We start from the raw sequence: 16482 nt of genomic DNA, 5'->3' as shown, positions 1-16482 counted from the left end.
ACTGCTTGTTGGGTAATATATGTGATGTTCTGCTTGATTATTTTAGACTTTTAGAACTCTGAAATGGGTGCTCTCTCTTCAATACTTTTTGATCCAACGCTACTCATAAGCTTCTTTTAGTGGGAAAGCTGAATTCAAAATCACAGATGTCGTGCTTGCTTAGCAACCTAAGCAAGTATGATACACATATAGACCTAGAATAGGTTCTGGCAGGTAATAGGCATTTATGATAAATTGTGGATTAATAGTATTCTCTTGCATCCATTCCTGACTCTAGTTCCCAAAACCCAGTTGAGGTAGCTTTTTATACATTCTCTCAACTCAGCTTTGTTCACAATATGTTCCTTTGTATTTTCTCTCCATAACAGATTGTGACATCCTTTTGTGACCTTCCCCTAACTGCTAGATAAAATGGACTGTACACCATAAGCATTCAGTAGAGAATTTTGATTGGCATTGAAAACATACCTCAGTTTTCTGATTTTGAAGAGGAAGATTTTTTTTCATGTCTAGTCAAAAAAAAAAAAAAAAAGGCTTTATAACAAATAATTGCATTCTAAGGAAATTGATCTTTAAGAGTTCATAATGTGTCAGAATTCTAACAACCAAAAAAGCTTTTTTAAAAAAATCTATAGAAAAATACTATCTTTTTGCCATTTCTTTTTCTTTCTTTTTATACCTTTATTTCACTTTTTTATATGGTGCTGAGAATCGAACCCAGGGTCTCGCCTATGTGAGGTGAGTGCTCTACCTACCGCTGAGCCACAATCCCAGCCCTTTTTTTTTAATACTGCATAGGAGAAGAGCAGATCTCCAGAGTTGAGGACTTCATGGCAAGGCAGGAGCATCATATTGAGAAGACTGAATTCAGGTAGCCACTAATCATAGAATCCTGAAAGTGCTGAGAGAATAGTTCAAGAAGAGAAATTGCTAGCTTAGAAATCAAAGTAATGGGGCTGGGGTTGTGGCTCAGCGATAGAGCACTTGCCTAGCACGTGTGAGGTCCTGGATTCGATCCTCAGCACCACATAAAAATAAAAAACAAAGGGGTTGTGTCCAACTAAAAAATAAATATTAAAAAAAGAAAAATCAATATGAGTTGTCAGTTTAAAAAAAATTGCATAAAAATACTACTCTTCAATGTCGAAGGACAATTAGGAAAAATATAAATTTCGACCAAAGTGTTATTTTAGTATACTCTGGGAATAATATGTGAGAAGGCTAACGGTCATTTATATAAACTGATGGGTATAAAATTTGAGGTTCTATGTAAATCAGTTGCTTTTCTTACAGAAGCAGCAGTGTATGGAAAACCTTGGGACTGACGGTGAATGTAGCTCCGAGTGCTTGCCCTAGCATGCATGACACCCAGGGTTCAAACCTAGCACCACAAAAAATAAAAAGTAATGATGGGAAAATTAAATCAATTCTACCATCCCAAAATGAATGAGGTACTTAGACTTTTAACTTTTTCCTTCGTGTTTAGTATTTTAAAAATGTATTTCATTTTAAACTCTACTCTGCTTTTGGGGGAGAGGGTTTTGTAATATAAATAGCTGCAGACTTTTTTCACAAATAGGACTTTTTGTCACTACTAAAATGTGGATATTAAACATTCCTGGGCTGGTGGTTCATATTCATCAGTTTAAATATTCAAATTAGCAAAAATCTTTCAGGGAACTTCTGCCTAAGGGTTTCCTAATACACCATAATGGATTCTCTTTTGAAAATGGAAAAAATTATTCCCAGTTTATTTTCTAAATTAAGATACCACTTTTGAGAAGTTGGTAACTAATTTAGCTGTTTTTACTCAGCCATGTCTCTCAAACTATTTGTTTAGCATGTTTTGTAGGGCAGATGTGCACTTGAACCCAACCTCTGTCATATGATTAAAGTCCATATTAATAGGCTTTGTATTGAGGTTAAGCTGTTTTCCAATTCCTATTGGAGGCCATTTTGTTGTTGTTGTTGTTTACAATTATGCTCTGTGTTTCAAAAGCACTTGAAAATCAAATCTGTTTTTCAGAACAAAAGTCTTTGTATCAGCCTTTCCTAAAATGTTTGGAAATCTAGAAATGGTTGTTCAAGGAGTTAGTAGTAGGATACATTATTTAAGAAATGGTTTCATGCTTACATATATTTGGGAAGTCCATTTCTTTTTCTGCATGATTTCTCAGATTCTTTACTACATTAATGTATTAGAATTCTGATTTTTTTCTTTTGTACTGGGGTTTGAACCCAGGGCCCTGTAAGTGCTTCTAACCTGAGCTACTTCCCAGCCCCCCAATTTTTGACCAGAAGGTGCACTTTTCACCCATCATTTTATTGGTGGAATACATTGCCTCATTCTAATAAGCTAATTTGGAATATAATATAAACAACATACAAATTTTTTTCCAGAACGACCACGTGGACTTTTGAAGTTGTTACAATATTGTTGCCACATAAAAGTGCATTAAATTTGATTTTCCAAAGGGTTTATTTGGTGGTAATCAGTTTTCTCTAGTATGTGGACTTTGTTACACTTGCAATTTGTTAACAAGATAGTGGAAAGAAACAACAATCACTGAATGAATATCCTTTATTGAGAATCAAATATTCTAAATTTACTAAACTTAGAGGTAGTCATGGCCCCTCCCAAATAAACTTTACAGTCTTAGACAATTTGTGCATTTTAATAAATTCTTTTTTTTTAAATATTCATTTATTTTTTAGTTTTCGGCAGACACAACATCTCCGTTTGTATGTGGTGCTGAGGATCAAACCCGGGCCGCATGCATGCCAGGTGAGCGCGCTACCGCTTGAGCCACATCCCCAGCCCTTAATAAATTCTTAATTATAGTATAAAAGAAAGTCACTGAGGAAGCTTATAAAACAGCTATGAAACATATATAGAAGACTGTAGTTTCATAAACTAAAATATGATAAAAGTTTGAACAATACATATAGTATCTGCTTATTAGTTTTAAATGTAAAGTCTACAGCAAACCTAGGCTTCTATTTTAGGTATTAGGAACTCTTGGTGCTCTTTACCTAATCTGGCCATCATAATTTTCTTCCCCTCCCCACACCTAAAGTCACAAGGAAGATACAAATGTGATTTGTCATAAACATCAACTGTATTGTTACTATGCAGAATAAGAACCAAACTTGAGCAACTTACCCTGTTGTAATGAGAATACACTGTGTTTATTTTTCTGGATTCCCTAGGAAAATATATTTTCAATTCATAAGATATTTATACTTTCTAAACCTAAAGCTAATTTACATCATTTTAGAAACATTACAAATACAAATTTGCTTTTAGAACAAAACACAATGTATTTCTTAGAAATACTTTCAGAAATGTTAAGAGGCTTTTAACATTTCTGATACATTCAGCAGCTTTTCTGAATATAATAAATTAAGCACCAAAATCAACACTGACATTTGTCTGCAAGGACTTAACATTTCTCTAAAATACTCCCTACCATCTAGGTTTATATTAATGTTGATCACCATTTGAGTAGGCTCATGAGAAAGCTAAACACTTCATGAAAGCTTCCGTAATATTACTAGATGATCATTCTTGGTAACCAATATTTTGGTTTTCAGTCAAAGATTTAGCCTTTAATAAGGTGTATTATGCTGCCTTCAAAATATTTGTCAACCTGAATATTAATTATCCTTCCTTCACTTGGACAAGCATCAAAAATGGCACCACAGTATGATTTCTCCTACCAGTTTGCAGTCCAGCAGGGGTCTAGTTTAGGTAACTAAACGTGTGGTGAATTAGGGCTCCTATAACTCCTGCATTTTTCTCCTGTCTTCAGAACCTTTATCATATTTTCTACCGTAGAAGGATTACAGTTGAACTTGAGCCTGAGGAGCATATCTATGCGCTGTGAGTATGGACAAAGTGGGAAAGGCGTTAGGGAGGTTTGGGGAGCTGGTCTGATCTGATCACAGAATGCCAGGTTGTGTTTTGTCTTTTTCTGTGGGGGAAGGTGTGCTGGAGATTGAACCCAGGGGTTTATGCATGCTAAGCACACTGAGCCACACCCTGTTTATCTTTTAATGATTTAAAATTTGATTTTGGTAGAAATCTTTGATTTAAACATTTCAGAAGAAATTTATATTAAGGGTCATGAACTAATTCTGATTTTAGTTTATGCTCCTTTAAAAACTATCTTGAAAACCTTTAAGGTTTGATAATACATCAAGTTTGGTCTTATATGCTTTTATATATAACATGCCAAAAACAATTTTGGTACTATTAATCCATACCTTTAAGTATATAATAAATTACTGCTTATTTAAATAAAAAAATGATTAAAATATTCAGGTTATTACCTAAGTGGTTAAAAGTTCACAAGTACTATTGATATCAGCCTGTACAGTTTTGTGCATGTAGAATAAGCTTGGCACCTAAATGCCCATGTAGCACCTCAATTCTTTGTGGTTCTCAGGCCTTCATCATGTACCAAGTGCAGTGTGGTTTTATTTTCAGATCCTGCAAAATTTTCAATTTAAAACAGGGGAACTCATTTTTCATGAGCAATACACAACTCTTAAGAATTCTGCCCACCAGAGTTGTGATTGCATTTTGGTGGATCCTTTCCTCCTCCTTATTTCTTATGTAAAGGACAGTAGTTTCAAATTGTTTGCTAATGGCAAAAAATTTTGTCTTCTGGTAAGAAAATATAGATTGTGGTATCATTAACAAGTAAAATACTCTTACTACAAATCTTACAATAAATACAAGTAAAAGTCCTGTATTTGGAATTTTCTTGAAATACACATGAAAACATTTTTGTCATTGTTATCAGTGAGCTGGAGATTGCCATAAGATGTAGTTTCATAAAAGGATGAAAAGCCTTATAGTTTCTGGAAGGGTCTGGGAATAGCAGGTTACTGGAACCCTTTGTTCATTTATTATTCTATCTTGTGCTGAGCTCTGAGGATATAAAAATGAATTTTTCAAACAAGTAGAAAACATACTCTATTTGAGGGGCATACATGAAGTAGAAGATCATATTACAGTGGTGTAAATCCAATAATAGAGATAACTAGTTGATTCTGGAGCACAAAGAGGAAGGGTCTCTATCCCCAGATTGCCTGGGAAGGGGTAGAATGGAATTTTGTGAGATCCTGGTCACTAACAGGTTCCTGGTGAAGTTGATAATTGGAGTTTTAATGGAGGAGTGGGAAATAAGATGTATTGAGTCAGAATGATATTCCAGATACAGGGGACACAAACAACACAGTATGTGACATGTTTAGGAAATAGAAACAGCTGATTGTTGAAGTATCCCCCTTCTCTAGTGCTATGCATAGGATAGACCCTAGAATGGGAAAGTGTTGCAGGGGTGCAAATGAGCTGAGAGGGCTTACACGTCAATACTAACTGCCACGGAGAGGAGAGGGTGGAATCAGAGTTGATAGTTTACAATTTTAGTGACAGAAGGTAGGAGATGAGGAAGAAAGAGGAAGTATGAAGGATGACTCTCAGATTCTTGGCATGGCGATACCAGTAAATGAGTCACAGAAGGTAGTAGGAAGAAAAGCACTAGGGGGAAAATTATGCTCAATTTTCAACATGAAGAATGTGAGGCATCTCTAGGTCACATCCAGGTGAATAAGTCTAGTGGGCAGTTAGTTGGATGTGCATCTGAAGCTCAGGAGTTACACATTTGGGGGTAGTCATCATCACAGGATTGTGGCATCTTGGTACAGAAAGGCAGGGACACCAACTCTGGAAGGAGAGACACTTCCTTAATTGACATGTTTCTTTGGGACTCTGTAGACACAACCTTTTATCCCACCAGGGCTGTATTTCTTGGACCACTGAGACATGTTTACCTGTTTTCTCTCATATCTTCTTAGAACATCAGCAAAACTATTGTCTTATTTCTTCCGTAATTATTACTGTCTCCACAAACAGTACTCATGGCAAGGTCTGTTATACAGTAAGTGATCAATAAATGTTCATCTTTGTTATTTATAGTCAGCTGGCTCTTGCAATAGATGACTAGCTCTTCCCCCTGCCACCCACCCACCCCTTGCAGGAACTTCTGTTTTACTTTTCAAGTTTAAATTACACATTTCTAAAAACGACTTCAAGATTAATTTGTAAATGGGCAGTACTTGATAGGCAGGTATCTTCCATCTGTCATTCAAGACTGAATCATTCCTTTCATTATCACCACATGTTACTTATTGCAGGATTTGGAAATATCCATTTCTCTTCTTAGGGAAGACTGGAGCTTATCCAGTTGAGATCCCATGAGGGAGTTAGAGTTGCAGTCACCTGGAGTGAGTAATCCCTGATTCCAGGTGGTGATGGGGGTTGAGTTTCACATTTTACTTTATTTGAAAAATATGTGCAAAAGAGTCACCAAAAACAAGAACAAACTAGGCTTTGTTGCAGCTGAGAGGCTCTGCAATGTTTTGTATAGAGGAATCATTGGGCATGAAAGATTTGATACTAGGATAGAATCCACTTGCCCTTGGAATGAAAGTAGAAAATCCTTTTTAAGAGCACTGAAGTTCTGGGATTTCTCTGGAATAACCACCTTTGTGAGATGTGGATCATGTCCAGGGACTGTAACCTGAGAGGAAACAAGAAATAATTGTATGAGTGATTTCAGATGTTTTGTGGTGCCAATACTGAGAAAAACACTGTTAGCCACCCCTAAAATGCAGCCTTTGTGCAATGCAGGTAACAATCCACTGACTTCCAGGCCAGTAATTGATGAGTTATCCAATGCCTATTGACATAGGTCATAGTTAATGCTGTTGCCAAGAGTTACAAAATGAAATAAAAGCAGAGACAGGTATTTTATCTGATGATGTAAGTCAGGAGAAAGAACGAAGCTGTAGACCGATTCTCATTTTCATGGTGTGGAAAGAGAGTTGATTGTTTCACTTTGTCCTGAGTCTATACTTATGTCCTTACTGGATATTAATATTATTAAAATTATTCTCTTAATTCGTTCCTTTTTTTTTTTTTGCAGCTGATCTACGTGTACAAGTATATTGCTTTCTCAAAAAGGTTTGATTTTACTTGACTTTGTTCACAAGTCTGAATCTTTAGCTAGATTTGCTTTTTTGATGAAAGAAATGACTAGGAAAGGTCAGGTACTGTGGCTCATGCCTGTAAGCCAAGCAGCTCAAGGAGGCTGAGGCAGGAGGATCATGAGTTCAAAGTCAGCCTCAGCAACTTAGCAAGGCTTAAGCAACTCAGTATAAAAAAGGGCTGGGGATGTGACTCAGTGGTTAAGAACCCCTGGTACCAAACAAAACAAAACCAAAACCAAAACAAAACAAAAACCCAGGAAAAATGCTAAACTAACATGACAAATGCTAAACTAACTATAGGCTATATCTACTGAGAAATGCTTTTATTGTATATGATGGAGAAGGCAAAGAATGGTGAACATAGTCGTTTGTAGAACCACTAATTGGGATGTATTTTACCATTTATTTCAACTTCCAAAGTCTTGTCTTCCAATCTTGTCTTAGAACTAATAATACCTATAGCTAACATGTACTGTATTTGCCTAATGGAAAATGAGCAATTCGTAACTATTCTATAAAGATATGGCTTATTGGGAGACGCTGCAGATCCGCGACCTGGAGCATCGGAGGTGGTGATTGTAGCTCTTCAAGTCTGCAATTTTAAAAAATGGCCTCCAATAAGACTACATTGGCTGTGCAAAAGTGTAAGAACATGTCTATTTAGATGTGTTAATTATAACACATTGCATTAATAATAATCATAAGCGTACAAAGCAAAAAATGGGAAAGAAACAGAATGGAAAGAGTAAAAAAGTTGAAGAGGCAGAGCCTGAAGAATTTGTGGTAGAAAAAGTCCTAGACCGACGTGTAGTAAATGGAAAGGTGGAATACTTTCTGAAGTGGAAAGGATTTACAGATGCTGACAATACTTGGGAACCTGAAGAAAATTTAGATTGTCCAGAGTTAATTGAAGCATTTCTTAATTCTCAAAAAGCTGGTAAAGAAAAAGATGGTACCAAAAGAAAATCTTTATCTGACAGTGAATCTGATGATAGCAAGTCAAAGAAGAAAAGAGATGCTGCTGACAAACCAAGAGGCTTTGCCAGAGGTCTTGATCCTGAACGAATAATTGGTGCCACAGACAGCAGTGGAGAATTGATGTTTCTTATGAAATGGAAAGATTCAGATGAGGCAGACTTGGTGCTGGCAAAAGAAGCAAATATGAAGTGTCCTCAAATTGTAATTGCTTTTTATGAAGAGAGACTAACTTGGCATTCTTGTCCAGAAGATGAAGCTCAATAACTATTTGCATTGTTTTTTATATATATTTATATATATATATATAAAATCTGGGTCTTGGTTTTTGATTTACTAGTGTGAAAAAATAACTACATTCTAATGAAAATCAAGTTTGATATGTTGGTTTTGAAAGTAGTATTGGGGAGTTGTTGGGTTTTATTTTTTGTTTTGCATCAGTAGCACTGGTTACTTTGAACAAATAAAAGCTTTCTGTAGTTGCTTCCTTTATCAAAAAAAAAAAGATATGGCTTATTAATGAGACTGCATAAAAATAAAATTCACTATAAGAGAAACTCTTTCATAGGATGGATAGTAAATAGAAGGAAAAATAAAGGGCCTTTTAAGACAAAGATTCACAGTTAGTTGAAGTTTTTCTCAGGCTCTTTTCGTTTTCTCAGTGGCAGCAGGGATTCACAGGAAGAGGATTAGCTCCACAGAGCCCCACTGTTGGGCACTATGGGGATAACATGGAACAGAAAGGCTTTCAATTCTACAGTTTCACAAACTAAAAACCATGTCTCTCATTATGTCCTAAAGATGAAATAATGAAATACAAAGCCACTTTCTACTACAGAAGAGATGACTACCTTCTTCTAGGAATAGCTCTGTACAAAATGGGACTGCTACGATTGGCCTTGGTCCCACTAAGCAAAGCAGAATCCTGAAGTTTTTTTTGGAGAAAAATCAAAGAGGTAAAAGTACCATCGAGCCAACAAAATCAGGTACTTATTTAGTTCACTCACATAAGCCTACCCAGACTCAAATGAGATCATGCTTTCTTGTCCTAGGAAGAAATGACTCAGAAACATACATTGTAATGGAATTAAAAATCGAGATTTTACTTCAATTGATTGGAAAAAGGGCTGCAAACTATGCCCATCACTTGCTTAATATACTGTCAAAATTTGTGGATCAAATTTTACTTGTTCTAAGGAAACTGTCATAATCTATTTGCCCCCTACCCCATAGTGCTGGGGATTGAACCTAGGGCCGTGCTTACTATGCAAGCACTTGATTACTGAGCTACACCTCCCCTCCTCAATTATTTTTGTAATGATAGAAATTGTATCTTATGGAATGGGTGTTAAATGGTATTCCATGAAGTTCAGAAGTACTTTTGCTACATTATTTGTTTTTATAAATTTAGATATAATATTTGTGTATCTTTATGGGGTATATTATGGTAATTTGATACATGTATATGGAATAATAATCAAATCAGAATAGTATGCATTTTCATCTTTTTAAACATTGATCACTTTTATGTGTAGGGGATTTTGTACTCTTCTAGACGTTTTGAAATATATCATAGATTGTTTCAACCTATAGTTACCCTACTGTATTAAAGAAGAACCAGAATTGATTCCTCTGCTGTTTTGGTGCCTCTTAACTGAACTTCTGTTTCCCATTCAACTCCTGACTTCTCAGTCTTCAGTGATCACTATTCCTTTCCTTTTTACAAGGCTGACTTGTCAGTTTCTGCAAAAGAGTGAGAACATGTGGCATTAGAGTTTGTGTCTGACTTATTTCACTGGATATAATGACCTCCAGTTCTCTCTGAATTGCTGCAGATGAAAAGATTTTATTATGGTCAAATAATATTCCACTGTGTATATATATATTTTTTCTTTATCCATTCATCCACTGAAGGGCATTTGGGCTGATCCCACATTTTAGCTGTTGTGAATAGTACTGCAATAAACATGGAAATGCAAGTATCTTTTTGGTATAATGATTTCACCTCCTTTAGATCTACAGTGTTTTCCATAATGACTGTTCATTTATATTCCTGTCAGTAGTGTGTAGGAGTTCCTTTTTTTCCACATCCTTTTCAGCATTTTTCAGTTTTGGGTGATAGCCCTTTCAACTGAGGTGAGATAACATTTTGTGGTTTTGATTTGCATTTTCCTGATGATTAGTGAGATTGAGTATTTTTCCCTATGCTTGTTGGCCATTTGTAGATCATCTTAGAAGTCTGCTTAGTTCTTTAGTCCATTTTAAAAACTAGGTTGTTGTTTGAATATTCAGCTTTTTGAGTTCCTTATGTATTCTGAATATCAATATCTTGTCAGATGAAGAGTCTGCAAATACTTTCTTCCATTCTGTAGGCTGTTTCTTAATTCTGCTGATTTTCCCCTTTGCTGTGCAATAGCTCCTTGGTTTGATTTAACTCCATTGCCTACACCAAAGTCTTGAATTGTTTCCCATTTTCTTTTAGTAATTTCAGTTTCTATTTAACATTTAGGGTTTTGGTCCATTTTGTGTATCTGTTCTTCTAGTTAGTGGTGTATATTCGTATGTTTTCACGATGGTAGTTTTCATCCTTTTATTGCTAGTGTAGGACTCTTCAGTATTTCTTATAGGGCTGGTTCAGTGGTGATGAATTCCCTTAGTTTCTGTTTATCTGGAATAGACTTTATTTCTCCCTCAGTTTGGAAGGATAATTTTGGGTATAATAAAATCATGGTTGGCAGTTTTTATCATTCAGTATTTTGAATACATCCTCCCATTGTTTTCTGAACCATAAGATTTCTTTGAAATCTGCTGTATATGTATCCTGGATGTGACTTGATGCTTTTTCTCTTGCTGTTTTTAGGCTTCTGTCTTACATTTTTGATATTTGGGCTATAATATGCCAAACATGGAAGTCTGTTGGGATCCTTTGAATTTCTTGAATCGGGATGTCCATATCTTATTGAAGGTTTGGGAAATTTTCAGCTATTGTGAAATAAATTTTCAATTCCTCTCCTCTTCACAAAAATTCTCAAAATGAGAATGGTATCCCATAATATTGTAGACTTTCCTCATTCTTTTAAATTCTTCTTTTTTCTCTTTTTTGTCTGGCTAACTAAATTCAAGAGATCTGTCCCTAGTTTTAAGAATTCTTTCTTCTGCTTGTTCTAGTCTCTTGTGAAAGTTATTTTTCATTTCATTAGTTGAAATTCTTAGTTCCAACATATCTGATTGTTCTTCATTTTTTCTTTCTTTTCAGTGAATTTCTCATTCATATGCTGAATTGTTTTTCTTATATATCATCTCTTGCATCTCATTGCATTTCCTCAGGATCATCATTTTAATTCTTTATCAGGTACCTCATATATTTCCTTCAAATTGGGGTCTATTTCTGGAGAACTGTCATTCTCCTTTGGAAGTGTGATGTTTCCTTTCATGTTTATTGTGTCCTTGTGTTGATGTCTGCTCATCTGGTATAATGTTCATTTCTTCCAATTTTATGAAATAACTTCAGTAGAAAAAGATTCTTTTTTGCTTAGATGGGGTAAAGGCTGTCATTTGGATAGGGGCTTTGGGTTTGGATATAAGGGAGCTCAAAAGTATAGTTTCTGTGTGCTTTATGAGTCCATGAGCACCTCAATAGCCTAGACTGTAGAGGTTTGTAAAGGGTAGTTGTATGACTGCAGTGGACATGACTTCCAAAGGTATGTGACTTTGGGCTCTACAGAGTTGAGCCCTGATGGCACTGTAACTAGTGGTGGCAACTGACAACAGTTCTGGTGATGTAGAATATGGAGAGGCCTACCCTCTGGTCCCTCAGGGAAAGCACAGGTGACATCAAAGGTTGTAGCCTCAGCACCCATGGTCCCTGAGCCATAGGACATGTAGGAAGCCTTCCTTAGGATTCTCAAGATGAATGGAGGAGATGTCTGGGTCTGCAGTATCAGCAGCCACAGTTCTGAAGTCTTGCAGAATGAGCACAGGTGGGTCTGTGGCACTGGAAACCATGAAATTTAGATTTGGGAACACAAAGGGCCCTTCCCCTAGGTCCCATGAGGTGATTTATAGTTGGTGCTGGGCTTGTAGTGCTGTGAGGTGCTTTTTGGAGTTGTGGGACCCAGATGTTACTTTCTTGACAGCCCAGAGGATAAGCACAGAGTGATCCAGGGCTTTTGGCACCAGAACTATGGTCTGAAGTCTGTGGGTTACACAGATGTTCCTTAGGTTTCCGGGGGCCTGTGCATTTGGGCTAGTGGTACGGTATCCATGGGAGATCTTCCCTAGGTCCTTCAGGTTGAGCACAAGTGATTATGGGGCCTGTGGCTTTGTTATCTGCAGTCTTGGAGTTTCAGGATATGAGTGAGAATGTCCCTAGGGCAAGCTCTGGTAGGAACAAAGCTTGTAGAGTTAGCAATTACAGTCCTGAAGATGGGTCCTTCCCCCATCCAGCTGTACCCTTGAGTGAAGTAGAGGCTTTTTGCATCTGCAGTTGCAGACCCAAGGACTTGAGCTGAGAAGGAGACTTTTCCTAGATTAGCAGGTGAGCAGATGTCAAGCAGGTATTCAGGCTACCACAGCTGTATTTCTGGAGCTGCAGAAACCCCTACACCCACAGGCATGAGTGAAGTTGGGATTTTGCAACAGTGGCTACAGTCCCAAGGCTGTGGACTGGGAGGACATATTCCCTTGATCCTGCAGGGCAAATGTGAGTGGGGCTCAGGCTCTTGGCTGTAGTCAGTGGGTGGTCCTGAAGCTGCAGGATGCTGAGAGGGCTGCCTTATTCCCAGTGAAGTGTACACCAAGGCTTCTAACTGGTCAAGGGTTTGGATGCCAGCCCCAAAACAATATGGCATCTAGTAGTGGTTGTTGTAGTTTGAGTTCTGGGGGTTGAAGGTGGTCCAAAAGGAGCACTTTCTTTGGAGCAGAAGAGTCACTTTTAGACCAGTCAGTTCCCCAGACTAGATTTAAAGCTTGTAAGGATTGTGGAATTCTGCAGTTAGGACTGTTGGTCTGCTGCTACAGTCAGGGTTGCTGGTACTTCCAGCTCACCTCCTTCCCACCATGCTGGTTCCTCACTGCCTGCTGGGAGCTCTGCATTGCTTTCTTTTCTCTAGGTTGGAGACCTCTGCTGTGTAGGCTTCACTGCCTTGCGGATTTCCAGAGTTCTCCCTCACATTCCTTGAAATAGTTGCTCCTTTGCTGCCTTGATCCTGTGGCAGAGGGCACAAGGCACCTCTCTTCAGCCATCTTGGCTCCCTTTTATTCTTACTAATAAGGTTGCATTTTTTTTCTTAAATTATAAAGATTCTCACCAAAATAGGATTTGGCTTTACTTTAAAAATTAAGGGTTGGGGATGCAACTCAGTGGCAGAGAGCACTTGCCCTAGCATGTGTGAGGCCCCTGGGTTCAATCCCCAGTATGACACAAAAGGAAGATTGCCACTCAAGAAAACATGATTTTTTTTTTCTTTTGGTTAGTTCCTATTGTTCTTACCTCCGCCGCACCCCTGTCATTTGCAGGCATGATTCCATTTCTTTCTGCCCTGATGTATTTACTCTTGGGTTTTTCCAGATTTATTCTATATTCCTTCTGGGTGAGTACTGTGAGCTCTGTAGTTATCTTCATAACAACCAGGATTGCATACTTACATTTATTGTATAGGACCCAGGCAAGAGAAGTAGATAGTACTCTCCAAATTTGTTGGTTCTAAATGGGCAGATATGTTTTCTGTCTTCGACTTCCACAATTACATTGGGTAATGGATTTCCATTCTGATCAAAAACTTGACCCTTTACACCTGTAGGACAAAAAGACAATCAAATGTAAATACCATTTTATGGCACATTGCAAAAATCAATGACTAGGGCTGGGGATGTGGCTCAAGCGGTAGCATGTTCGCCTGGCATGCGTGCAGCCCGGGTTCGATCCTCAGCACCACATACAAACAAAGATGTTGTATCCGCCGAAAACTAAAAAATAAATATTAAAAAATTCTCTCTCTCTCTCTCTCTTTAAAAAAAAAGGAAAATTATTTATAAAAAAAATCAATGACTACCAATTACAGTCAAATTACTAATCTGACTTATAGCTTGTAGATTGTTGGTTGCTAAATATTCCATTTATAACACATATCAAAATGAGAGAACACATATGACATAATCTAAAATCCATTCCTGTCATTTCCAAACTGTTAACTCAATCGCTAAACTATACTGCCAAATCAGTGGATTCCATAAAATCCTAAACAAAATAATGTTAATGTATTAACTTAGAAGATGTATATCTATACAAGGAATTGACAATTTTGTCTTATGGTCAGGAAAACTATGTAAGTAGCAAAATTGCAAACAAAAATCTGCTTGAAGCATGGAATTGATTAATGATTTCTTATTACTAATACTAGCAGCCAGCACTATTGAGTGCTTAGTATATTCTAGGTTCTATGCTAGGTGTTCAATATGCATTTTCTCATAGAATCCTCACATCAATTCTACAAGGCAGACAATATTATTATCACAATTTTGTAGGGCTGGGGTGTGGCTCAGTGGTAGAGAACTTGCCTACCAGGTGCAAGACCCTGCATCTGATTCTCAACAGCACAAAACAAAAACAAATACAATAATCACAATTTTATAGATGAGAACAGTAAGGTTTTGGGTGATTAAAATAAGTTGCAGTCTCACACAGCCAACTATGTGGCATAATACAGATGTAAGCATAATTGTAATCTCCTGAGCCCACAATGAATCCATTATAGCATTACCCACCCCCACCACATACAAACTTCAAAATTTTAGGAGTAGAATTTTTTTGTGTTGCTGGGAATTGAACACAGGGTCCTTCATATTCTAGGCAAGTGTTCTACCACTGAGCATACCCTAGACCCTCTTCTCATTTTTATTTACTTATTTTTGCTATATTGGGGATTGAACCCCAGGGGTGCTCTACCACAGAGCCTCAGCCCCATCCATTTTTATCTTTCATTTTGAGACAATGTCTTGCTAAGTTGCAGAGGCTGGCCTCAAACTTGCAATCCTCCTGACTCAGTCTTCCAAGTAACTGGGATTACAGGAGTGTACCACCATGCCCAGCTTGCCTTCCCCCACCCCCTTTAAAAATCTCACTTTTGTTATTCCTATTATTTGGTATGCTGAAGTGGAAACATTGCCCAAAGACCAGTAGACCCAAAGAAATCAGAGAAAGTTATCATATCAGGAACAAAAATAAGATTTTGAAAAAAGCTCAGATAATAAACAAAAGATGGAGATAAAACCCGAGACTCAAATTCTGTGGCCATAGCTGGAGATGTGAGGAGAAAGGAAAGGCTCTCCTTCCTTGGGTATTAGCTTCATGAATGATAAGTCCTTGCTGGGTGAGAATGGGGACTCTGCTGGCCACAATCCAGGGTGAGAGCTGGGACAGCACTTGAGAGACTGCTTGTTTGTGCCATGTCCCCACAAGATCACAGTTGCCACCTGTTTGGGATCTGGTGAAAGATCCCTGTGTGTGTCCCATAGGTTTTTGGAACTCAGCACATGCCAGATGCTGCAGTTGCTTAGGTGTCTGGATGCTGTGAGTCACTCCCCAGACCTCTTGGTCTGGATCTGCCTTAAGAGTCTAGGGGAGAGACAGGGCCACAGCAGGTGACACTGCATCTTGTGCATCTTGGCTTCTCCCCAGAGGATGGGGGCCAAGCAGGACAATCTAGGCCTAGAATTCAGATTTGTCCTCCTTTGCTATCTTGGCCTCAATAAGTCTGCAGACACCCTTATCCCAAGCCACACCTCCAAACATGACCACATGGTACCACCGGGCCCAGTTTAGACTGAAGTCTAGAGGGAGTTGCTGAAAGAAAACTGTGCTGGAGCTTTAGAAGATGCTGGTGCGAGGCAAGGCCAGCACTATTACTCCCAGTTCATTTGACTTCGCTGAGGTCCAGAGAAGGGCTTGCTCAAGGTTTCAAATAAGCCAGATGACAAAATACCTGAGGAATCTACCCAGGCTCCTGCCCTGGTGGCAGACCCTTCATTAAAGCAAAAGGCCTCAGTGTGCAGAGGTCCTGGATTCCATCCCCAGCAAGGTGGGTGGGGAACAAAAGACCTTTCTTTTCCAGATAAGGCAGGTCAGAGACTTCCAGAGAAGGGTCAAAAATCTCAGTCTCAGAAGCATCCTAGCAAGTGGGAATGCAGCACAGCTTGACAAATACCATTAATTTCCTTAAACCAGAGCAGTACCAACAGAGGGTGTTAGCTCCCATCATCTACAAACAAAAATGTTCTCCCCATTGGTGCCCTTATAGAAAGAGACTTTCTATGAAGTAGTAATAGTCACACTGTATCAGTATTTTGAAATATGGTTTCATTATTAAACTAGGAGAAAAAATGCCATTGTCTTAAACCACAAGGGGGCAGGTTTGATGTGCTTGTACATACACCCACCCCCCCACCCCC

General features: G+C 38.0%; 2 protein-coding genes across 6 annotated transcripts in view; one reads left to right on the top strand and one right to left on the bottom strand.

The window, feature by feature from the left end:
• Nucleotides 1–2567: 2567 nt before the first annotated feature.
• Cpm (carboxypeptidase M) overlaps nt 2568–16482 on the bottom strand; it is a 67328-nt gene continuing 53413 nt past the window's right edge. For all 5 annotated transcript variants that reach the window (XM_015483033.2, XM_048805317.1, XM_048805313.1 and 2 more), the window contains 2 exons: nt 13681–13829; nt 2568–6590 (listed from right to left, as the gene is read on the bottom strand). In XM_015483033.2, the coding sequence (XP_015338519.1) occupies nt 6348–6590; nt 13681–13829 (392 nt within the window). In that variant the 3' untranslated portion in view covers nt 2568–6347. The remainder of the gene's footprint in view (nt 6591–13680; nt 13830–16482) is intronic.
• LOC107140073 (chromobox protein homolog 3) lies at nt 7570–8518 on the top strand. The gene is made up of 2 exons (XM_015483034.2): nt 7570–7690; nt 7774–8518. The coding sequence occupies exons 1-2, from the start codon at nt 7667–7669 to the stop codon at nt 8299–8301; spliced, it is 552 nt and encodes a 183-aa protein (XP_015338520.1). The 5' UTR covers nt 7570–7666; the 3' UTR covers nt 8302–8518.

Source organism: Marmota marmota, unplaced genomic scaffold, assembly GCF_001458135.2.
Source record: "Marmota marmota marmota unplaced genomic scaffold, marMar, whole genome shotgun sequence".
In the NCBI taxonomy this organism is placed as follows: Eukaryota; Metazoa; Chordata; class Mammalia; order Rodentia; family Sciuridae; genus Marmota; species Marmota marmota.
The sequence above is the reverse complement of the archived record's forward strand: the minus strand, read 5'-3'. Positions and strand labels throughout refer to the sequence as shown.

Bases quoted from the DNA above. Each gene is read 5' to 3' on its own strand.
- LOC107140073 (XM_015483034.2), top strand. From the start codon at position 7,667: ATGGCCTCCAATAAGACTACATTG. The intron at 7,691-7,773 runs GCTGTGCAAAAG...AAGCGTACAAAG, and splicing joins CCTCCAATAAGACTACATTG to CAAAAAATGGGAAAGAAACA.